This window comes from Lepisosteus platostomus, chromosome 3 (assembly GCF_059453375.1).
Source record: "Lepisosteus platostomus isolate fLepPlt1 chromosome 3, fLepPlt1.hap1, whole genome shotgun sequence".
NCBI classification, from domain to species: Eukaryota; Metazoa; Chordata; class Actinopteri; order Semionotiformes; family Lepisosteidae; genus Lepisosteus; species Lepisosteus platostomus.
The window spans coordinates 68,834,569-68,859,624 of record NC_142613.1 but is presented as its reverse complement, the minus strand read 5'-3'; the positions used below and the strand labels follow the sequence as shown (position 1 = coordinate 68,859,624).

Genomic DNA, 25,056 nt, shown 5'->3' with positions numbered 1-25,056 from the left:
CCAAGATGTACAGGACTGGCTGACAATCTCTGCCAAAAAGTCGTAGATGGGCCGTTTATTATTTTTTTTTATGCTCATCTTTTCTTACTCTAGTCACTACACTTAGCTAGGAGGTCACAGTTGTTTTTCTGTCTTTGGGAATCGTTTTCCTCTCGACCCACCTGAGGTCGGATGAAAGCGAAGAGGTTGTGCTTTTGTCCCGAAAATGGCCGCACACTCCGGGCGGCCTGCGTGCCCCGGCCAGGCCGGGACCGGAGGGTCCCAGCCCCTGTTCCCACCTCGGCACCGCACTCCTGGGGCTCCCCGGCTGTCACGCCACCACTGCCCGAGCCGTGCCGGTGGGTAGTGGCACAGAGCCACACTTCCTGGAAGAGCCTTGGGGCCATTTTGGCAGTATGACATAAGGCCCTCTTGAGCGAAATAAAAAAAGACATTAATGTAACAGAAATGACAGAATAGGCGCCGCTTCGAAGACTGACTTCGGACCCGGGGCAAACACCTGCATGCCTCATCACAGCCGCGTGGCTTTTGGTTCAGCGGTGTGCCGTGGGTCCTGTGTTTCATTTTTTTAACGAGTTTCCTTTGGAGCGAGCCGACAAACCCCTGCCAGCCTTTCCCCTCGCTCTCACCTGAGATATTCCTGATAGTAATGGGGAAGGCTTGGCCGCGCTGGAGTGGACAGTGCGGGTGGAGGATGTGCTCGTCTGCCTCCCATCTGCTTGCCATCCCTCGCGGTGGCGGCCAGCAGCCAAATCACCCTGCTGCTCCCCACCGGCAGCCCACTGGGGCTCAGCAGGTGGGAGCCTGGTCAGTACCTGGACGGGAGACCTCCTGGGAAAAACTAAGGCTGCTGCTGGAAGAGGTGTTAGTGGGGCCAGCAGGGGGCGCTCACCCTGTGGTCTGTGTGGGTCCTAATGCCCCAGTGTAGTGACGGGGACACTATACTGTAAACAGGTGCCATCCTTCGGATGAGACGTAAAACCGAGGTCCTGACTCTCGGTTCAATTAAACTGTTAACTGTTCAATTAAAATCCCAGGCTGTTTCTCGAAAAGAGTAGGGGTGTTACCCCAGCGTCCTGGCCAGATTGCCCCCTGGCCTTTACCAGTCATGGCCTTCTAATAATCCCCATCTCTGAACTGGCCTCATCACTCTGCTCTCCATTTCGTTCTGAAGGACGCAAAAGGCGACGGACACAAACGTTTCAATCCTTGACATTCTTTTAATGGCGGGACAGTCAAAGGAAAGCATTTGGAGAGCTGTTCCGTTTAAAAAAAAAAAGTGACCAAAATTCATCACCAACACTTAAACCGAAAGGCTGTCGTGGTTTTTCTCACTCGGATCATTTGAGGTTTTATTGTGGTGCAGTATTCATTCTTCTAAGTACACTGTACAAGGAGAACCCTGTGCTTGTTTCTTAGTTTTAAATTTTCCTGAAGTAATTGAACTGCACAGACCTTGTTATGAAGCCCCTCTCGGGGAAACGCAGTGCAGACACACTCCACAGCGCTGCTAAAGAATATGATTACAGTGAGATAATACAACCGCACATGACAGCAGCGCTCACATGGCCTGGGAGGAATATAAATCAGAGGTGATAGGTAGACGTACAGCAGTCGCCTGTCATAATAACCAATATCCACAGCATGTTGAGTGTGACATGGGGGACCCGTGCGTCAAGCAGAGCAATGCATTTTGATGGTTCCACAGCCCAGTAATGAAATGCATAAAAATACAATTATAAGAAACTTCCTTTCCACTTTTTAGCACTCAAAAAAAAAAGGAAATGTAAAATAAGGAATGAGGAAAAAAATACATCGTTTTCAATTTTAAATGGACAAAAATCTCCTAGAGTGGCAGTGTTGGCTTCTTTAGGGCCGGAGTTGAAGCATCACAAGCTATTTGGCATTTTGGAGATACATTTTACTTGACAGCTCTGATTAATGGCTTGTAACGCCCTTTCTAGCGGACGAATCTGTAAACACTGAAAAGGCCATTAAGAGAGAGCATCACTGTCAAAAAGCCCCAGCACAACATGCTGTCCCGTGTTCTGCTAAATATGGAGAACCGTCAGTCTTCACTTTCATTCTGAAATTTGTTCTGTGGGAATGCGATGCGGGTAGTGAAATAATGTCTGTCAGCTTCTTTCTTCATTAACAGTTTTGTGTCAGACTTTCAGCTTTGTGTTTCATGGGGGCAGAATCACAGAACTGGGGCTCCAGGTTTGGTTCCTGGGGTGCTGTCGGCGTGAGGTTTGCAGAAACTGGAAGGTAATTGGTTTCTGGTGAAAACTGGCCGTGGTGTGAGTGTGTGTGTGCCCCGTGATGGACTGGCGTCCCATCCAGGGTGTATCCTGCCTTGTGCCCATTTCTTGCCAGGATTGGCAAGCAGTTAGAAAACAGATGATTGTTGTTCATGAGTAAAAATTATTTTAAAGCAAACCTTTGAATTCCGTACTCTCTGTTTTGACGTTACACACGCTTATTAACACAGCAGCACTGAGAATGTTAAGTGCTGGGAGCCCACGGCCTGTGTTTCTGTGGTGTCTCGTGTTGTTCTGTTCGGGGGCTCAGGCAGTGTCTATTTCAGCTGTGTTTCGCTACCTGGAGGCTTGGAATCGCACATCTGGATACGTTTCAAACATCCACGGACCAGGGATGTGGGGTTTCAAGGAAAATCATGCCAAGCGCGTCAATCCCCGCAGCTATGAAGAGATTTATTATTCTTTTTCTTCTTTGTGATGCGTCTGCGCCTCTTTCGGCTGGCCCTTAGATGTTGCTCGCTTTTCTGCAGATCTGAATGTAATTAAAAGTTGACGAGAATGAAAATCCACCGAGATGCACTGTCTGGCAGCAGAGGACCTGGACTTGTAGAGCTGCCGTTGCGAATGTGTGGAGCTGACAGGCGAAAGTGCAGGAATTGGGAGCACATTCCGATCAGGAGCCTTGCATGTGTTAAAGGTTGGCATCCTGGAAAGTGTAATTTTCCCAGCTTTTAGGATATTTTCATTCCATCTTTGGCGCTTTGACCTCAAAGATGACTTGGGTTTACGATTTTAAATTTTGAAGGGCTGGTTTACTGAGCACGTTTAAAGTGATTTTCCTGTGAAAATGCCCTGAGAAGGTTTTTTTTTCCGTTTGAGCTCACGGCCACATTTCTAGTCCTGTAGCGTCACGTTTTGCCTTCTTACAAAGGACACTCATTTAGCGCAGCCGTGCAGGAGAATTTAACTGATAATAATGCACAATGCAGTTCAACCTGGCTGGGTTGTTGGGGTTTCTTTCAGCAGATCTGTAGTATTGCAAGTGTGAGGCTGATCTCCAGTTCTTTATTTAGAAGTCTTTGGCTTCTTCTGATTATTTCTCTTTGGCCAAATGTGAGGTTTGTATTGTTCGTACACATCTTGTGGAAAGTAAGCATATGAAACTTTAAGGTCACCTTGTGTAAATGCATATGGCAGGAAAAGGTGGTGGTAGTGTGACGGTAGAAATGCACTGCTGAGCTCTGTAGTAGTGCATCACATTGTCATTCAAGGTAGAGACAACATATATAAAAGACAAAACTCATAAAGTTACTCACCCATTAAGAACAGCCATGGACAAAGGGTTATAATCTCCTTGTACAGAACTGGGTTGGAAACATCTCTCAGACATTAATTTCTGGAGCTTTAAACTGCTGTTGGCTTTTCATGTTCCATTTTCCTTTCCATGTTCATTTTTTTCCAGTGCCATTTTAGTAAGGGTTCTGTTTCTTACGAGTAGCAGTAGTTCTCATTGTTTGAAATGGGTGAATGTGTGTTTACCTGTGGAGTGGGTCGCTGGGAAGGTTTTGTTCCCAGTCCTTAGTAACTGGCACTTCAGAAACACTCAGAGATGTGTCAAAGAAAGCCAGCCACTGGCCACTTGTGCCTTTTTTTTCCCCCAAACATACCACTTGCTTTTTCAAATGCTGCCATTTTTAGGGAGTCAGGGGAATCTTGTGATTCATTTTCAAGCAAGCAACAGGGACCTTATTCATAGACGTTCTGTCACACCAGGGGTTCAGATGCCCTGACAGGATCTTTCAAAGAGACAGGCCCAGAAAAACAGAGACAGACACCGCCTTACGGTACAAACCAAGTGCTCTTTATTTACAATCTGGGGCAAATTATCCAAGAGAAATATATCACAAACCAAGACAAAAACAAACTTTTCTTTGAGCAGCTCACTGACATTTTAATAGTGCCCTTCACTGATGCTGCTTGCTAGCTTCTCAAAACATACGCCTCACTCCCACAAAGAGTTGCCACAAAAAGACGTCTCCAAAACGCGGGGTCCACTGACTCATCTGTCAGTCCTTCTTTCCTCATCGATCTCCTTCTTCTTCCGGTGTCGCACACTCCAGCATCTGCTTCCTGGTTTTTAAATTGCCCCCTGCCCAGTTGTCTTCTTCCGTCTGGTCAGGGGGCTGTGGGCGCATGTAGTAGTGCAGACAAGAGCTGTCATCTTAATTGTGCCTCTCGTCCCATCCAGTTCTTTTAAGTCCTCTTAAATGCTTGGCTGGGTGATTCTCTTAATTCGGTGTTCACTCTTCTGAGTATTTCACTAACTGAGTGCAGAATTCAGAAGCCCGCTCTGTTGCTTATATTTCAGCTTTCTTTCTGTATTTTCATACATCATACTCAAGTACGTTGGCGGGGTCATCTTCGCTAGGAACGCCGATTTCAATGTGGTGAAAAGCCATTCCCTTATGAACCTATGAAATGAAACGAACCTACGTTTTTCTCTGAACATGGGATAAACGCAGCGTGTTCAGGGTTCTGGATGTCTCGGTTTGTGGGATCATCTACCAATTACTTCATCTACCAATTACTTCTTATCTTATCGTCAGTTTAAAAGTAACGACCACAGACCTCTTATGGCCACCCTACACCGTTTGTGACATGTGAGCATTGTACTGCCGTAGCTTTTGGTACCACAACCGGTGATCTACAGTAGTTCAGACTAGAAATGTGTTCTGATCCTTGATCAATTGCACCTCAGCTTGTTTGCCGGTTCTTTGCTGACAGCGCTGTTGCGCAGGTGCTGACGAAACTGTATGACCACACCAAATCTTCAGTAACAGTGCACCCGATTGTACAGCCATCCATTTTCTAACCGCTACTTCCAATTAATGGTCGCGGGGAAGCCGGAGCCTATCCCAGCAAGCATCTGGGCCGCTTTTCCAAGAAGTCAGTTATCCTGTCAGTATGTTTTTGGACTGTGGGAGGAAACCAGAGCACCCGGAGGATACCTACGCAAACACAGGGAGAACATGCCAACTCCACACAGACAGCATCGCAGGAATTGACCCCAGGGCCCCACTGCTGCGAGGCAACAAATCTACTCACTGCGCCACCTTGCTGCCCTAAACACATTTCATGGTGTAATGAGATGATATTTTAATTCCGTTATACTAGTGACATGCATTTCGTTCACTGTGAACTGACAGCAGGGGAAATGGCAAACCGTATCGTTTTGGTGATGTCATTGCACGAAGGCAGGCATGGTAGGAACGGAGCAGTTTTTTGCGCTCATTTTGAAATGCTGCTCGAACCGAGCTTTTCACTGAAGCCCTGTGCTTGCTCGGCCCGCGAGCTCGTCTGCCTGTCACTCGAGGGATTCCTCGTCTGCACACATCCTGTTGGCTCTTTTTTGTTGTTGTTGGGAGGTGGCTAGTGAGGCCATTGGGAGACGATATTGAGACAGCGCAAAAAAATCAAAAGACGTATGTACTGTAGCATTAGAGAGCTAATTTATGTGTCTCAGTGTGCCTAGGTGCGTAAAAACAGACTTGAGGACTTGAAACAGAGCAGGACGCGGAGCCTGGTGGGTTTCTTTGCTGTCGACGAGATGGTCCTGTGACCAGAGTAGACTGTAGGCGTGGCATTCTGGTGCAGGCGAGCTCTTGGGACACCAGGGTTTCAGTCCAGAGAGCAGGAGCTGATCTCCTGAAGAAACATCACTCAAAGGCGTCAGGTGGATGCTGCACATTGGTGGTGGTGGAGGGGAGTCCCCATTACCTGTAAAGCGCTTTGAGTGGAGTGTCCAGAAAAGCGCTATATAAGTGTAAGCAATTATTAATCAACTATAAAGGCGTCATTATAAGGTGGTCCTGGAGATCTGTTCCTCACGGTGGTCGTTTTTATCTGTGATTGATATCTGAAGACATCATTATTAGTAATTTTATTAGTAGTAATAGCTCTACTACTGGTACTCTGCACATGATAACCACATTTTAGCATTTTTATAAGCTAAAAGAACTGTGATCATTATCAGCCAGACACTCACCAGCCTCCACATGTATTTTTACATCCCTATCCATACTGATACTTCGCCTTCCATCTTTGTCTTTTTTAATTGTACCTCTTTTTCCAGACATTTTGTTTTGAAAGTACAAAAAACTGAAAGCAAGGTGAAAGTGAACAGTAGAAGGAAACATAATTTGCTTGGCTAGGTACTTGATGAATACAATGATGCATTTTCTTTTTCTAGAGATTTCACCCAGCTCATGGATTTTATGGGGTTTTTTTTCTTTAAAAGTGTTTGAAGATTTATGTCTGTATCCTAAACATATATTCATGTGGGAGTGCTGTGCTTTGCTTTATGTCAGAGGGAGGGAACATATGTGCTCATTTGTCAAAAATCGATTTCTGCGCCCCAAAATATATAATAATACGTTTTTATATAAAATGGTGATTTAATGTAGCCCATGTGAAGGCAAAATCTCAAGTCAGGTTATTTAAGACACACTATTGAACAAAACTTAACAACAGTTCATTCAAAGACTCGGCAGGCAAAGGCGTCCAGCGTGTGATATTACAACGCAAAAAAAACCCAACAACAAATGGGTTGGAAACAGCAAAAAGATTTCAGGCTTGTTCTTTCTGTTTCTTGAAAACAATACTTTTTTTTCACAACGTCATTTGCTCAGAGATTGATCTTCAACTATCCCCTTTCTAGTGCCTTTCAGCTCAGTTTCATGTCGTTTGAAATGGGGCCTGGCTCACTACTCTTTCCTTTCCCCATGATGTGGCCTCTTTTTTCGAAGTAGTTTTACCCTGAAATTCACACTTTCACAATTCACAATGTCTTGGCAATGCATACAACAGTACTGCCGCCTCAGTGCAATTTCCAGTGTTTTTGGTTTGTGTTTTAAACTGCTTACCAGTGTTGATTTCCTGAGCCCTCTCATGTATTTGCACAGTCAGTTCTGCTGTGGCGCTATTTTTGTGGTGCTTTAGCTGCAGAGAATTCCCAGGGATCAGCTCATAAGTGTGGGTCAGAAGTCATCGCTTCAGTTTCGAAAGAGTTCAGCGTTTCAGGTTTCTAGCTCACAGTGCGTCAGAATCCACCATTGTTAAAGCAGACTAAAAGGTTCATTGTGGGGGTATGCTCCTGCTTCCATCTAGCTTTACAGACACCTGCTTTTTCTAAGTGACTGTTTTGTGGGGTAGGGGTGTGAAGCTTGTCGCCACGCGTCGTGTGTCTGTGTCAGTATGATCACATGGTCTCTCCTGGTCAGAAATCGGGGCGCTCTCCGCTCCTGGGAGTTTCTAACAGGTCTCTGAACCCGAAGAGACAGTTGATGGCTGAGCTGGTGTTTGTTCTGCCGAGAACGTGGTCAAAGAAAGAATATTTTGATCCAGGCATAGACTGTGGTCTGGGTGTAATGCTCAAAAGTGTTAAGTGGAGGACTTAAACATCAGTTTCATATGTAAAACATTCCGGCGTGTTTATGCATGGAGCAGTGTTGCAGTGAAGGCGGATTAAAATCCCCTCCAGGCTAGGGCCCTTATCCAGGCGTTAGCGGCTTTCATATTTACACACAAGCTGACGTTTTGCTTTACAGGGAGCAGAGAACTCGATATGGAAGGCGAAGGCGAACTGCCTCTTCGCTGACCTCCAGCAGCAGATCTCTGTGGCTTACAGTCCAGATCAGTTGTCTGGACTCTCCTGTTCTGAAGCCAGCAGCTTGTCAGATGCTTCCCTGTGTGAATGCCATGACATTTTGAAGTCCCCTTTTAGAAAGTCCGATGCGTTTCTGACTGTGTTCCATTTGGCTTCCATATATGGACAGGAGTCTAAATGCTGTCCGTTACGTAGGAATAAACGAATGTTAGACTAGCAGAACGTTCACTAGCCGGCCGCCTTATGTTGTTTTGATCATTAGAAAGCGCGATATGAAGGCTTTGTTTACAGCTTTGCTTTTATTTTCGTTTAATTTCTTGTGCGTGTTCTTATTAATACCCGGACCTCTCCTGGAGAGCGGTCATCGCAGTGGATTTTATCTCCCAGCCATACGGCCCCCGGAGGAGGCCGAGCCAGGGCTGAGACTTGCGCGGCCCGCGGCAGACGAGCCGCGGCTGCAGGAGGCGATGGGGGTATCCCAGCCGCCCCGGCTCCCTGACCCCAAGGCCTCCCTCTACACGGGCTGAGCCGGCCCCCTCCAGGGGCCAAAGCACACCCTTGTGTGGGTTCGATGAAGAGGCAAAAACATGAAAGAAATTGGAGGGGGGAGCAAGATTGCCCTGGGGGCAGGCGGGGAGGAGGAGGGGGGGCATTTCCTTAAAGAAAGAAGAAAGAATTTTGACCTTTGCAGTAAAAACATTTCATAGATAAATAAAGCACGGCCTGAATGTCAGAAGGACTGATGTGCCACCAGCCACTGCTGCTCGTAGCCCTGGCAGGAGGAGATCAATGTTCATAATTAGGGGAATGAATGACTTCTGTTTTTCAGACGGTTTCAATGGATTTATTTTAAGACAAGCGGTTTAATAGATGTCCTTTTATTTTATTTAGCCTTTTTTTTTTTTTTTTTTGCTCGGTTAGAAAGTCAAAGTGGCTGTGGCGCTCTGGAGCAGATTGCATTCATTTATAATTCATACCTTCCCGTCCCGTAGACTGGGCCAGAAAAGCACTCTTCCCCCTTTTTCCTGCTCTTCTCTGCCAGGTCCAGCTGCAGTTCGTGTTGTCCAGGAACCCTGGCTGAGTTACTGTGTGTGGTACACAACAGTATAGAACGTATTTATTGGGAATTCATGTCTAAAGAATGACACCAGCTAAGTGCATATTTGAAGTTTTGTGTTCATGTTGTTGTTGTTTTTGTTTTGTATTTTCTCTACATCTGCACCAGGCCTCGAGTATTGCTTCTTGAAAAATGAAACGCAAAACAACACAAAGAACCTCCAACCTCTGAACAGTGGGTGGATATTGTGAATGAGACTTGTATGATGGATCACGTCACTTTTTATATGATGGATAATTGTGTTTTATCTCTTTCACCCTCTTGCCCTCGTCTCTGTTGGCACCAGGTGAATAGTACTAAAAAATGTCACTGTGAACCGAAAAGAGAAGATGGAAAAAGTTAAAACATCATATTTATATTTTACACGTTAACCTGTTTCTGCAATCAATAAAAAAGTTCAAAAATAAAACAGCATAAGTAAGGTTGACAAATGAAAGGAAGCTATTCTGAGCTATTCTGCCCATTTAGCCCAGTTTGTTTTTAGTAGGTAATGGACCGTGGGGTCTCATCCAGCCATTTCTTGAAAGACGCCAGATTAGCAGCTTCAACAACATGGTGGGTTAAAGTTCCAGACTCCCACAAACTCGGTCCTAGGTCTTCTCCCATATTTCCACAACCATTTCTGTAAATCTGATCCTCTTATTCTCAGGATTTAGCTCCCTTTCCTTCAGGTCTTGTCCGTGCCCTCTGGTTCCTGCTGCACTGTTGATTCCACAGGCGTTTGTATGGTGGACTTTGTCCGAACGATGTCTCCCAGTTCTGGTCCTCGTTTGTCCTTCCACCTTCTGGCCCTTTTCTGTAGCTCGGGTCTTCCAACTCTTATTCCTCGAACCATTTCAGTTCTTCCCGAGCCGAGGGAACAAGGTTAGAAATGAGGTGGAATCCTGCTCTTGGATGTGGGGTCTCGGCTCGAATGCGCTCGAGTCAATAGTGGGGGTTCACTGCCGTGTCGCAGGAGACCTGATTTGTCACTTACGTCCTTATTTCAAGTGTAGAGCTGGATACACTTCTTAATTTGGCAACCGTTCCTACTACGACACAGACCGAGTGCCCGCTGAAAGCGATGTCATTGTTTTCCCTCTTGAACTGTAAAGCTTCATGCGGCGTTTTTGCCTCTTCTCGCTGAGCACAGCTGCACCGCTTTCCCGCCGAAGAAACAGCATCTTTTGAAGGCCCTGCCTTGTCTTATTTACTCTGAGGCCTGCGAGCAAGATTAATCTAAGTGTTTCTGATCATGCTACATGCATATATTAAACAAGATTAAACGCCATACTTTTCCTGATCAAGTGATTTTCATAGCATTTTTTTTACATGAATTAGTCATGCCAATGTAACACAATCCCAGTTTTTGCATTATTCACATTTTAACTGTGGCTGGTCATTGTAGTGAATGTTAAGGGACTTATTTATTCAGCTCTTAGAATAAACCAGGCAGTGGAGGTCTGAGGGGGAAGTGCTGAGAGGGATGGAATGTGACCCAAAAGCAGGAATATTAAAGCTTGTGAATTTATAGGATTTTTTTTTTGCTCAGTTATTCTCATGGACATTGAAAATAATTGCCTTGTCATACGCACCAAAAAAACACTCAATCATTTTAATAGAACTAAGAAAAGTATTAGATCAGAATGAAAAAATGGATGGTCTAATTCCTAGTGGATCCCAGAGTAACGTCTTGCCTAAACTGTTGAAAACAACATAAAACACTTGTTTTCTCCCAATTTTTTTTATCCAAGCCTTTCTGTAAACTGCAGCTCTTCCTTACCTCAAGGCTGTGGTTGCTGAATCCTGTGTCTCCGTAAGATTTTCCTGCACAGGCGATCAATGTGTGAGGCAGATGCTTTCATCTCAATATGAAGAGTCAAACAAGAAGACAGGAGGTAGTTTAATCTGTTTTTCTCTTCTGCAGTACAGTGGACTCAGCATAAAACACTCCTGCATTCGGTGAAAACACACTGTCAGTAAAAAAGGGAGAGGTATTCTCTTTTAAGATCTTCATTTTTTTTGTTGTTGTTGTCTCTCAATTCTTAAAAGTCTTGATGAAATCCATGCCCAGCAAGTTGTACAGCAGAGTGGGTAGGGCTCTGGGCTCAGAACTGGAAATGTTATGGGTTCATATGCCAAGCAGGGCCCTGCTGTGAAACCACTGAGCACAATGCTTTGCTCATATTGCTCATACGCAATACAATCCGCCACTATGTATATATTAATGAGTACATAGTAAATTGCTTTGGATTAAAGTGGCAGCCAAATTAATCATAATAATCCAGAGAGGAAGAGGACCCTATTCTGCAGCGGGGGCCTTGTTTCTTGTGAATGAGATGTGTGTGGATCCATTCTGTGGGATGAATTATCCACGTCTCACTTCAGTGACTCGCGGTCTGCGGATAACGGCACATCACATGTCAGCTCTCATTCATGGTAACAGGTCTGGCGACCGGGACCATTCTGAAAGGGCAACGGCAGTGTCGAAGCGTGGCAGATTGTATTACCTTGCTGCCGGTGTTCAAACGCTTTAGGGGGATGATTCTCGGTTTATGTACAGTAATAAAAAAAAAGAAGCTGAAAAAAAAATCAACAAGCAGGGGATCAAAGCCCAGGAGAGCGGTGCCAGAAGGCGCCTTTTCTAACCATGTTAGGTTGGTTTTTAGGACCAGTAAATCTTCAGTCCCCTGAGCCTGATGTAATGTACATTTTCACAACCTGTGACATAACTGCCAGTGACACATCATCCATCACAGAGTAGATTTCCCCTTCAGCACATTACATGTCATGTTTTTTTAGTTGTTTGCTGAAAGCCGTTTACCAATTGGTTGGCTTTTGGCCCTTTTTATTTTCATACAGTTCCCTTCACCCTCCAGTGCAGTCCTGTTTAACTATTCATTTATTCATTGTCTTCCAGGGCATCGGTGGCACTTTTCAGTTCATACCGTTTGTTATACACTTTTGAAGTCTCCTGCTTTCCCTTGTTTATTCAAAGATTGAAGGTAACAGCAGGAAGCAGATCTCCCCACAAATGGAGTCCAGCTTAGCCTGGAGTCTCTTGCTCCTGTTTGACATCTGCCAGGCTCACGTGTAGCTGTCAGACTTTCAAAAAACAGCCGAAGCTCTGGTAAAAACAGGGATTTCGTCCCAGTGTTTCCATAGCAACAAAAATATAATCCCTTCCTGAAGTATGGTGTAATACCTGAACAGTTACTTCATGTGTATGTACACACCTTCATATAGAGTGTGTTTTAAATCATCGTAATGATATCTGTATGTGAAAATAAATATATGAAAATGAATGAAATGAATATATATGCACGTATGCACACCCACACCTGTATATACGCTATATGTACTTGTAAATCACATACAGAAATAGAGCTTTGCACTGTCTGACCATTTCTTCTCCACTACTTGACCTGAATACTATTTTAATGCAAGTGAATGATCGATAATGACCAGTGAGACTGAACAAACAGTGTCCCTACAGAAAACATTTCCATGGTTCTCTGAAACAAAAAGAGTGAATGATGCGTTATGTCCTTTCCGCCTTCGGAGTGAAGGGATGAGTTTTGTGTGAGGGGTGTACAAGTACAAAAAATCTTTTTTCATCATTCTAAGACATCCAGGTTTGTTCTGTATTGACTGGATCAATGCCAGTTATAGCTTTAAAGGAGGCAAAGAGCACAGGAGCTCTTTATGCCGATAATCTGAACCTGTCACTCCACAGAGCCCAGGTTAGAATTCTGAATTGAAAAGGCAACTACGGGTACCTCAAGTATGTGAAGCACAAAAGAAAAAATTACCTCCATCTGCAGCTGTTTCCTCAGAAGAGAACAGCAACAAAAGAGTTGCCTTTAAAGATATCCCACAGGGGGGCTTTCTTGTATATAATTTCACATTCTGTGAGAAATAAATACACAGTAACATTCCTTTTGCTCTGTGCCTTGAATGTTTCCAGTCCTACACACAGTCGTGTGGGTATTCAGTGGTGCTAGAAAGTTTGTGAACCCTTTAGAACTTTCTGAATTTCTGCATAAATTTGACCTGAATTGTGATCAGATCTTAATCCAAGTCATAAAAATAAAGAGAAGCCAATAAAACAAATAACGCACAAAAGGATATACTCTTTCATTTATTTATTGATCAAAACGATCCAACATTAAATGTCATCTGTTGTGATCTTAGTGGCCAATCAAGGCTGGAGATGTCAGGTGAATGCTAGGTGTTGTGGTACAAGTCTGTGTTCGGGCTGTTCAGCAACTTTTTTTCCTCTAGGTCAGTGGTTCCCAATCCCCGGTCTTTGTGACCCACACACCTGCTGGTTTTCTCCCCACCCCACCTTCGTTAGGCAGCTGAAGCCTTACCCGATCTAAGAAGTTGCTTCCCTTGAATATGTGTATTCTGCCTCTAGTTACAGGTTTGGGGTTTTATTTCACTCGCAAAACCCGATAGTTAAAATCCAGCCTGTTTAAGAGCTGGGAAACAAACGGCTCTAATGAACTTTCTTATAATGAACTCAAGGAAAGGTTTGATGGTGTAACCAGCAGCTGTGTGGGCCACCAGGACCACGATTGGGAACCACTGTATCAGGAGCCATCTGAGCCATGTTGTGAGCCCAGGGGTCTTCCACTGGCCTTTAACTAGAGCTGTCACAGCTAAATATGACAAAAAAAGGTAAATAAAATATCACTTCACATGAAATATTCCTGCCTTCTAGATTGGCTTCTGAGTTGAATATGACTGAATATTGGTCATGAGCTGTGCACTTTAAAAGCATTTTCTGGCTGCAGGAGAATCAATTGGACAGTTTTCTTTGTAGTGTTTTCAGAGTTTTCTAAATAAAAGCTGTCGAAAAAGCTGGCACTCGTTTGAAGCAGCAAAAGTGTGCCATAATCCTGATTGTGAATAAAATCCGCCCTGACACAGTATTGCTGTACTGTTTCAGTACTGTACTGTATTGATTCCTGTGAGTGTTTTGTCTTCGTGATGCTGTGCATTCAGTAACGGGTGTTTTCCTTTCTGGATTCTAGGCAGAGCAACTATTCCGGAATGAATCAAATGGGCATGATGGGCTCCAGCTCCCCTTACAGCCAGACAATGGGGAATAGTTCTGGAATGATGACATCACAGGGCCCGCCGTACAACACGCCCCCTTCAGGTAACTCGCAGTAACCCCCTACTTCAGAAACGAGCGCAGGAAGGTGTGCCGCAGGTTGCATGGTGACACAGCTGGCATCACGAAACGAGACGGCACAAGGTTATACACGTTTCTCAGTTCCTCTCTGATCAGGCTGTTCATGGGGAGGAAGTTCAGTTTGACCAGCTGCAGAGAACGGAGGAGAACGGTTCGACCAACTGTATACGCATCTAGAAACGGGTTCTGTACTAAAGCCGTCTGAGCTTCGCCTTTCAGTGGGGGTGTTCTGTAGTTCTGGGTTTTGTTTGAATTTGAAGAGCATTAACTGTAAGCGAGCTGTTGATTCATGGGCTTCATCTGCCCTTTGGGAGAAGTCCTCGTTTTAAAATGTAAAGGCTTCCTTGCGTTATTGCTCAAAGGACTCGATCAATCCAGTGAGGGAATCTGGCATTTCCAAAGCATGGGTAGGCAGTGCTGGCTGTTCCCTGAGTACAACTGTTGCAGAGACGTCAAGTTTATTTAAGGTGTTCGCAAGCCCTTTGACTCATATGTTTTAAAAAGGATCAGTTTGTTTGGTAGATCTGTAGAAGTGTAATAAGTATTCACATGACAAGGTAAGTATAAACCTTAGTTTGGCTTTGGGTGGTCCTGTCCAAGCCTTGCAAATTTTTTGAGCTGAGCCTTGCAATGTTCACAGTGCTGCAAAGGTTTCTTTTTTCGCCCTTTGTAACTTGAACGTTTCTGAACGTGTCCTCCAGACTTGGATCATTCTTCCGCAGTGCATGGCGGTGTACCCCAACGTGTTCAACTCCTGCCAGTGGCAGCACATTTAGGTCTCAGCTGCTCAGATTCTAAACCAACACTACAGTGCAAGAGCATGCATATCAATGTGTTTTGGACTCCTTGCACTGGCTACCAGAATGGGTTTCAGAATAGGGCTCAAAATCCAAAGGCTGCACTTTATGAGCTTTCTAAGGAAACATCAGATTCCTTAGAAAGAAATAATGTAAGACATTCTATAATGTAGATACAGCAGCACAGTTTGAGCTGCAGAAGAAAAGACGGTCTCTTTTAAGTTTAAGAATGCCAAGAGTTGTCTCTTTACAAGTCTGCTGAACGTTGCAGGACATTTTTATGCCTACATCAATAAAACCTGAAGAATGCAGCAGAGTATTGAGAGGAAAAGAAGCCCAACTGGGCTGCAAGATTCAGAGCCTGAGAACGAATTTCATTTTCCAGGCATAAATCCACCAGGTGGAAAACTGAGCTAGAAATATCAGAACAGACTAGCAGCAGGATAAAGTGAGCATAATGTTTAGATCCTTTCAAGTCAATGGGAGCAATGCTGCTATGTTGTCTTTTAACCTGCGCCAGAGGTAGCAATGAAGGAACAAGCAGCAGACAGTGTTGGAGTGCTGTGTTGGAGCCGAGGAAATCAGAACCCCTGTCAGAATACTCAGTGCGGGGCCATTATATAGACTGTGAATCATATTAATTCATGAATGTGCCATCATCAAAATTCAAATGTAGGTCTTGTAAAAAGTCAAATCTCCTTTCTGCCTCTAAAAAACACACCAGAATCCGTTGTGTGAGAGACCATTGGTGTGGCTCAGTCGATGTGGAAAGGGCCCCCTACATTCTCAGAAACAAACCAAACTATCAGAAACCCTTCCTGTATTATCTGGCGCATGTTTCGGTGTGATTAGAGAGAACCTTTGCAATGAAGTTCAGTGTCATTATGTAGCAACAACATTGGTCAGCAATGTAAGCTTTCTAGTGGATGTTTACCCTTTTTTCAGAAGAGTAATCAAGGCTGATTTTTTATATATATTTAAAAGGCCCATCCTCGGTTGTGTGAGAGACCATGATTCTCAAATTGCGTTTAAAAGCATTCAGGGTAACACAAGTGTTTGGAGTGAGAATTGGTTATTAAAAGAGAACAAGGTACAGTTAAGAGGTAAATGCTCATTATTAGGGTAATGTCACTAAAGGAGTACCACAGGGATCTGTACTAGGCTCATTATTAGGGTAATGTCACTAAAAGAGTACCACAAGGATCTGTACTAGGACCACTGCTCTTCCAAATTTGTATCACTGATCTAGATTCTGGCATAGGTAGTAAACTAGTCAAGTTTGCCTATGCCTTCAAAAGAGGAAAAGAGTAAATCAAAAGCTGGGTAAACCCCTGGGAAAAATGCTTTTGAGGTGTCATAAAATATACAAACATATAATTTCAGCATTAAAAGTGATAATTGCATCATTCGTTTGCAAAAGGAAATAAAAAAGTAAGCGGGGAATATCAAACACTAGAACTGTCTACAGGGTCTATTGACAGAGAATTACTGGAGAAGTCAATTACTGGAGAATCAAAAAAATGAGATTGTCCGTTGTCAGATGATTTTCAGCCTTTCTTGGTTGAAGGAAAAAACTGCACTATCCATTCTGACATACATGTTTCCATGCAGAAGCAGAGGACTTTTAGGGTTTGGTTATGTTTGGTTGTCTGTCTCGATGAGGTGGGGAGTCCAGATTTCTGTATGCTTAGAGAAAGTTTTCCCTTTCTGTGTGTTGGAGGAGTTTAAAAATGAACATGCAGGGTTAGTTTTTCCAGGGTTTGGAACCATAGCAATTCCCTTGGGCTTTTTTTTATTTCAATACATTTTTTATGTCAACCAAGAAGAAACCAGAGGAGGCAGCTATTTTGGCAGAGATTCCTGGACAAAATTCAGGGCATCGTCCCTTTTGATGCCTTCAGAAATCCAAAGATTGGATCTTTGATTTCTGTCTTCTGGTTCTGCCATTTAGCCTTTAAGGCTCTGTTCCTGTCTCTCCTATGTGAATCCCAACTCCGCCTTTCTACAGCTTGAATGGTATCAATCCTTTTGCTTGCTTCTATATCGGTACAGATAACAGACATGATCTTATCCTCCAGCTGTTGAAGATAAGACTATGTTTATTGAGGAGGCACAAGCATTTTTAACCTCAGCATTGAAATCTTGTCTTAAACATTGTTTAGCACCGCAGAAAATACAGTCTTTCAGCAAGGAGAGCCAAAACAGGTCCCCTGATGTTTCACTGTAGGAAAATGGAGAGGTATCAGATCCGTCTGAAGCCTCCAGAGTATCCCAAGGCATTGTGTGGTGTACCTCGTGGAGAGAGGATCTCCTTTAGCTTTCTTTGCTTGTTGTGGTTTCTTGGCAGTGGGCTGGAAGAAAGACAGGGCTCTCTGGTTCCATGGCAGTAGCATCATACCTGGAAGAGGTGTCAGTGGGGCCAGCGCTCACCCTGTCGTCTGTGCAGGTCCTAATGCCAGAGTATAGTTACGGGGACACTATACTGTAAAAAGGTGTCGTCCTTCGTATGAAATCCTAGGTTCTGACTCTCTGTGGTCATTAAAAATCCCAGGGGATTTCTCGAAAAGAGTAGGGGTGTTACCCCGGTGTCCTGGCCAAAATTTCCCATTGTCGTTTACCAATCATGTCCTCCCCAATCCCCATCTCTGACCTGTCTTCATCACTCTGCTCTCCTCCCCACTGAGAGCTGGTCTGTGGGGAGTGTACTGTTGCACTATGGCTGCTGTCGCATCATCCAGGTGGGGCTGCACACTGGTGGTGGTGGTGGAGGGGATCCCCATCACCTGTAAAGCGCTTTGGGTGGAGTGGCCAGAAACGCGCTGTATGAGTGTAAAGAATTTATTATTAACAGTAAAATGGACATTTGAAATGGAACTTCTACCAGGTGGAATAATTCCTAAACAAAAGAGCGTGTGCATTGTGGTGCAATGTAGGTGTAGTTGACAGAAAAATGGAAACACCAAAGTAATGTAATTTAATAAGTCCTGTATGCACCGTAGCATACAGTACCATTGTCTGGAATTCTGCTGGAGGGATTCTTTCATTCTTCCATCAGTAAATTTAGTCGGCTCACTCCTGGTATTGATGAGGTGGTAAATGCTGTCTTGGGCATTGTTCCAGAATATCCCACATCATCAGATCCCACATCATCATATCTGGTGACTGAGAAGTAGAGTAGGGGAGTTTATTGCCATAAGTTCATGCACGTTGGAATTCTTATTTGTGCTGATCTCTCGGGACTTACACAGTACAACAGACAACACCACACAATGTAGACAGTACATTACAAACATAATCAATAATAACAACAGGGACAATAAATATGTAGTAGTGATAAAAAGACATGGTAGACCATGCAAGAAGTGCGTAGTGCAGATGTTTATTGAATACTGAGGTATCGCAGTTAGCCGTTGAGGATGCGTGCTGCAGTAGGGTAGAAGTCTTGAGAGTAGGGTACTGTATTGATAAGATCTGTGTCCGGCTCATCCAGCCACTGGGCGACTGCATGTGCTCTGTGAATGAAGAGCATTGTCATCCAGGAAGACTCCCCTCCCCACATCATGGGGTGAAGATGATCACTCAGTACCATAACTCTGCGATTAGCATTTGCCGTCTGAGGGAATGGGTGCACTCACACTAGGCCCAGAGATCGCACCCCGCAACATTGCAGAACCACTAGAGCCCTTGACTGCAGAGGAGATCCAGAGTGGATCCAGACACTCGGGGCCGTAGAGTTCTTAAGGTTGGCGCCACATGTGGACTCGCCCCTTTTCTCAAGAACGTGGTGAAGGGTGAGTCATCCGACCAGATCTCATGTCTCCACTGCTCGGTGTTCAGTTGCCTGGGCTCTCCACACCCTTGGTTTACTCAGTGTGCACTCCCAAGTGCAGTGAGTGGTTTGTTCCCCGCTGTCCAACTCTGGTGTCCCTCACTGTGGAGCTCCTGGTGGACCATCTTGGAATTAAACTGCCTGCTCACGCCAGAGCATGAAATTTACACTCGGTTGATCTGTTGTTGCTTGCCTGACCCTCCAGGCAATAATTCAGAATTCACACACGAGCCACGCCTGTGTGGGAGCCCTTGCTTTCAGTATGCTTGGTGTCCCCGGTTTGCCCAGGTGTTTCCAGTTTTGTGTCCAGCATCTGTACCTCGGCAGTGTGCTCTTGAGTTTAATTCCTCCCCCCTCCTCTGCCTTCCGCTCTTCAGGAGAAATCTCTGCCTTCATAAATGTGCTTTTATAAGTGGAAAATGTTTTCATGCTGCTTCGCTAAGTTAGAGCAGGTTGCATGACATTTGAAAACATCAAATGAATTAGGCTGTCAGTTTTTTTTTTAAATTCAAACTTGCTGCTTCTGGGGCTGTTAAAAAGCAATTAGTTTGACAGAGCGCTCCATTTGTACTGAAAATGGAAATTAAAAGAGACCAACCTTGGGACTGTGGCAGACACTCAAAGTTTTTTACATGTGATTAAAAGCATTTTAGAACCAGTTCCCTTAAGGTGATATTTCTCTGTGTACTTTTTCATACATTTTAGCTTATGCCTTAAATGTTTTTATGTTGCTCAAAAAAGACCTTTGATTTCTTCGAAACATTATTTTTTTTTCCACCCCAAAAAAAAACCCCTCAGTCTCACGCTATTCATAGAGGTTTATAGAGTAAAATGGATTTCACATCCAGGACCAACAAAGGGATTTGGTATTTTATGTATGGGGGATGAAAATGGCAGAACCTCGGAACGGCGAGAATCCTCCAGGAGAAGCCGTCCGTGCGACATCACGCCCGAGCGGAATTCGGGATTCTGACAGCGATGAGTCTGTCCTACCCTCGAGGGTGGGGACGGCGTCCCTTCACCAGAAACCGAGGGCAGGCACAGAAACGACCCGTGTGAGAGATTCAGGGTGGAAAGCAGACATGCCAGTGAAGCAGACAAGCGGGTCAGTCAAGAGACATACAGGTGCCTGGGAATCAAGGCCTAAGGAATACTTAGAAGTGAGAACAAAGAGTCGCGATATTATTGCCGGCATAGGGGATTGCAGTGTGGGTCGGACCTCCTGACAGGACTCCGGCTGACCATAGGGCTCATTTCGAAAGCGCGGCTTGGCTCGTCCTTGGAAGGCGGGATGGGACGGGAGAGCTCTGAGCAAACCCACGTGAGCCCCGAGAAAACATGCAGACTCCACCCAGAGGGGCCCCCCCACCGGCTGCAATCACAGCCAGAACCTGAGTGCCGTGCAGCAGCAGTGCTCACCACCTGCCACCACTTTAACCATTATCTTTCTCTTTTTAAGGCATTTTGTCTTAATTGTGGTCCTCTGGGCCCCAGTCGTGACTGCCCTGTCATGATCGGATGTTATCACTTGTCTCAGATGTACTTTCTTCTGTAAGATCCTGATTTTCTTTCTGATGTGCAAATTTCACACACCTCTCTTTTGTCCCTGATTGTTAGCTGTAGGGTCTTACATGAAGAGCATTACTGTGCACATGACCCTGAATTCGCCCACAGTCACTTTGCACTGTTTAGCAGATCTGAAGCTACTTTCTGTGATCAGAATCACTTCCTACTGACTGAAGTCAATGTCTGTAATTTCATTGCACCAGAGGGTTTTAAATCATCCATGCTGCGTAGAGCCTCGTGTTCCAGTTATACTGCTCAGAACTGAAATGACTGTCTTCTATCAAAACACACTGCCATTGCAGCGGTGATAATTCAGAATTAAGACATCGACCAGCTCCTGAGTAAATGTTACATCCCTTGAGTCAAACTCCACTTGGGCTGCCTGTTTTAACCCCTTTTCCATTTTTAATTTATCCATCCATTTTCAGACAGCCGCTCGTCCTGGGATGGGCTGGGACACCATCATAGTCCACCCCAAGGCTCAAGGCAGGACTAAGGGCATGAATGCACTAGTCATCCATTAGGATGGAGAAGGGGACAGTTTAGAATACCCAGTCACACCCAGCAGGTATATCATGGGTGGAAACAAGACCGCTTAGAGATAAACATTGCGAAGGTAGGGGAACATGCGATCTCCACGCAGAATGTCTCTCAAGCTCAAATTAAAGCCAGGACCCCAAGACCTGTGAGGAAGAAGTACAGTATTTATCAGCACCCGATATTCCAGTATACCTCAATATTTCTTATCCAGCTGTTGGACACCCGGCTCTTCAGAACAGGTTTTGTTAAGTTCTACTGAAATCGGGGTAACGTGGCGGCGCAGGGGTTAGCTGTGCTGTTTTGCGGCGCTGGGGCCCTGGGTTCTGGACTCAGGGCTCCAGATCTGTGAGTTAACAGCGCTCTCTGCCATGTTGATAATATTCATTCTTGATGTTAAAAATATGAATACCATCATTAATATGTCAGTATTTTAACTCACATCGTTTTGGGGTCCTTTTGACACTTAATAATATAGAGCATGATTCATTATGTAATTATATCGTAATATAGAATTGGTTTCGAAACATAAAACATTGGATCAGCCAAGTAAGCCACAAGCCCCATAGGGCGCGTGCAGAACCTCCATTTGCATTCCTCTGTGCTAAGCTCCAGGATGGGGTGTTATTTACCGTACACTTCGGTGTGTGTGCAGTTTTTAGGCGCATTTTGAAAACAATGGAAGCTGTGCTGTGCTGGGATTTTGTATTCGGGGGTTTTTGGTTTCAGTTTTGCTACCGCCTTGCAGAACAGGTGCCGAATGGCAAGCAGGCATTGCTTTAAAGTTATAAATAGCCCCGAAACTGGCAGCCGGCACGCGGCCCTCGCAGTGATTCACGAGGCGCCCTGGGTTCTTGGCATCCCGCGCTGCAGTAACCCAGGACGATGCCGAAGATATTAGCAAATTAGCTCTGCGCGGCCTGCCAGCTAATTCGCAGGAGTCCCGCGCACGCTCGCCGCTGTAATTAAAACTAATCATTTTGTAAAACATGTTAATACACGGGTAGGGGAAATCAGCTTTTTATTGTGGACATTCTGCGGAGTTGGAGGATCATTTGACTGCAGGCGCATGAGACCCCTGGGAGACCAACAGCTTTGCCATTAATGGCAGAGCGCTCTCCCTGAAATTGGCTGGAGCGCCGGCTGTGCCAGTCCACGGGAAAATGAGCCTTTCAGAGGTCCCCTTCAGGAGTCGGTGTAGCCTGACAGATATCCTTGTCCCCTCCGTGATAGCGCTTCTCTCCCACTCCGGCTGCTGCAGGAAGGATTTCAGTAGTCTTTACCACTCAGGGGCTGCTTGCGCTGCTTTTTTTTAAATTGAAGGTTTCAGGGGGGGCACAGTGGCGCAGTGGTTGGCGCTGCTGCCTCGCGGCTCTGGGGCCCTGGGTTGAATTCTGGACCTCGGGTGCTGTCTGTGTGGAGTTTGCATGTTCTCCCCAGGCTCACATGGGTTTTCCTCCCACAGTCCAAAGACATGCTGGTATGTTAATCGACGTCTGGGGAGAGCCGGCCCTGGTGCAAGTGCGAGTCTGTTTGTGTCTGTACAGTGTGGGCCCTGTGATGGACTGGCGTCCTGTCCAGGGCGTGCCCTGCCTTGTGCCTGTTGCATGATGGGGCAGGCTCTGGCTCCCCCGTGACCCTGTATCGGATAAGGTGGTGAGGCTTAGAAAGTGGCTGGATAGAAGGGTTTCAGAGGAGGCTGAATTGCGGTGTAAGAAACGAAAGAAAATTTGTGTTGCGCAGGAATTTCATTCAGGAAGTGTTGGACAAAAAGTCAAGGAAATTAAAGAGCAATACAGACTTGTTGATTGCCCGATAAATGTGTGTGTCCTTGTCACTTGTCTCATTGTCGCTATAACTGCGTCTTTGCCACGATGGAGAAGATAGGGCTGTTTTTAACGAGGTTCTGCTACAATAAAGGAAGTTGTACTGTTGGAAAAATGACAAAAGGTTCTCAGTCACGAACCCCAAAGTCCTAATGATGAGATTTTTCAACAAGTGGAACAAGTGGCCCTGGTGTGACGAGACTTCTGTGTGTGGTGTCGTCTCGCTGTTCTAAGGGAACTCCTCAACCCCGTCTTCTCCTCTTCTCCCTGTCTGTTTTTCGCAGGGCCCATGAGTGTGGCTGGGGACATGATGATGGCTGGCGACACAAAGCTGAAAGGAGATACGAAAGAGGAGAGCATTCCTGCCCCAGAGCCCAAGGCCAAGGTATCTGCCCCCAAGCATGCAGTCCTGTTTGACCCTGTAGGCAGTGCCTTTCCCCTACTTGTTCTGTCTCTGCTCTCCTATGTCTTGTCCTTTTCTTTTAAGCATCCTAACCTCAGAAATGGAAGCCTGCACATTTGCTCATGCAAGGTCTTCTGGCGAGGCTGACACACAAAGATCAGGTGGCAGGTGCTCATTCTACTGTTATTCTAGAGGAAGTTCTTTTTCTCGACTGTAGCATCAGATTTTCTTACATGCTTAAGAGAGCAATGCCAAACCTGTTGCAAAAACTCTGATGATAACGCCACATGCTTAGGATCCCGTTTATTAAGATTCCTCTCAGTGCAGTAAAGAAATCCATGTGACTATCAAAGGACAGCGATAGCAGGAGTTTGTCAGGAGGAGCAAGATGGTCTTGGATGATTTCTCTGGCCAGCTGTTCAGGTATATCTGCCATCGTGGTGACCAGGAATAGCAACAAAAATAGAGCAGGTCTGTCAGTCTTTCATTAACTGGTGACAGGATAAGGCACTCGACATTAAAATAACCTTATCTGCAGCATAACAAAGTACTGTGAGGAGTGGAGTTTTACATTTCTGGTATAGCTTCTTTCTGGTAAGGATCAAAGTAACATGAAACCTATCCCAGCAGACATAGGGCAAAAAGCAGTACTACGCCAGATACCAGTCTGTCATAGGTCAAAATAGCAAAATACCACATTTAAAATCTTTGTTTTATGTATAATGGTACTACTGTGTGACATTTTAGTTTGATTTGATTTGGTTGCACCAACGCAGCATTTTGTCTTCAGTGTAGTGTCCTAAGTGATAAAAGTATCATCTCAATCCGGATCTGTCAGACTGGCTGAAAAGTCAGTGAACAGTCTGAAGGAACCTCATTTAATCTGGTGTTTTCGTGACTCTCCGTCTACATTTTTATGCAGCAACATATCTGTTGTTAGTCATGTTCACCTGCACACCATTTTAAACCCTCTCACGTGTTCATGGAGTCTGCCCCGTACAGTGGGGATGTTGTTGCTGTTGTTTAGTTGTGAGAAAGAATGTTACACACTCCTGTTGTCAGTGCCTACTGGTGGATGTCATTTTTAATTTTTTTTTGCTTGCATGCCCATCTCCCATATTCCTCTTTCACCCCCCGTCTTCCATTTCAGAACGTGGATCTGAAAGTTACTAGTTCTGGCAGCATCCGTTCTTGCTCTTTCACTCTTTAACCCCAGCGAGGCGAGTGGGGGCGTGGGCTCGGTGGCAGCGAACTCAGGCTGGCGCCTGCACGAACGGGCACTGGGCATTGCCTTTCCGCTTCAGTTCCATGTTGTGTTTTGCCTGCCGCAGTGTGCTTCCTGTTGCCCTGGCTACCGTAGCAGCAAGGCCTGCTGTTTTGCTTGCTGACATCAGTCTCATCCCAAGGTCAAGAGCTTGTGTCCTGCAGGGGTGTAGTTCCTGCTTGGCATCCCATGTTAGTTTCAAACTCAGCATGGTAGCTTATTGACCTCCGCATCTGCGCAGCACTCCCAGTTTTTTTTGTTTGTTTTTGTTCATTTTTTCCACTTTCCTTACGAATAACAGCAGTTCGTGTAATTTAGAGATGCAAGACAGTCAAACCTGCTTGAAAGACCAGCGGAGCCAGAAGTCCGGGGCTTCTCCCTGGAGAGACGGGCCGAATAGCCTCCTGCTCTTCCGAATCAGCAGGAGCAAATTAATTGCGCCACCTGCCTGGGCGTCTCGCCGCGTGACTCGGCGCGCTCCGTACGCGAGAGTCTCCGCGCGCCAAGCAGAGGGTTCGATACTTTTTTCAAAAAAAAATCAGGCTCTAGCGAAAACTGAGAGTCCGCCCCGCCACGCGGAGGTCTTTGGAGGGCAGGTTTTTCTGTCGA

At 45.3% G+C, this 25,056-nt stretch overlaps 1 protein-coding gene across 5 annotated transcripts in view; it reads left to right on the top strand.

Annotated features, from left to right (window-relative positions):
* arid1b (AT-rich interaction domain 1B) overlaps positions 1-25,056 on the top strand; it is a 238,150-nt gene that overhangs the window by 188,050 nt on the left and 25,044 nt on the right. For all 5 annotated transcript variants that reach the window (XM_088626617.1, XM_088626616.1, XM_088626619.1 and 2 more), the window contains 2 exons: positions 14,062-14,189; positions 23,065-23,165. In XM_088626617.1, coding sequence (XP_088482743.1) covers positions 14,062-14,189; positions 23,065-23,165 — 229 coding nt within the window. The remainder of the gene's footprint in view (positions 1-14,061; positions 14,190-23,064; positions 23,166-25,056) is intronic.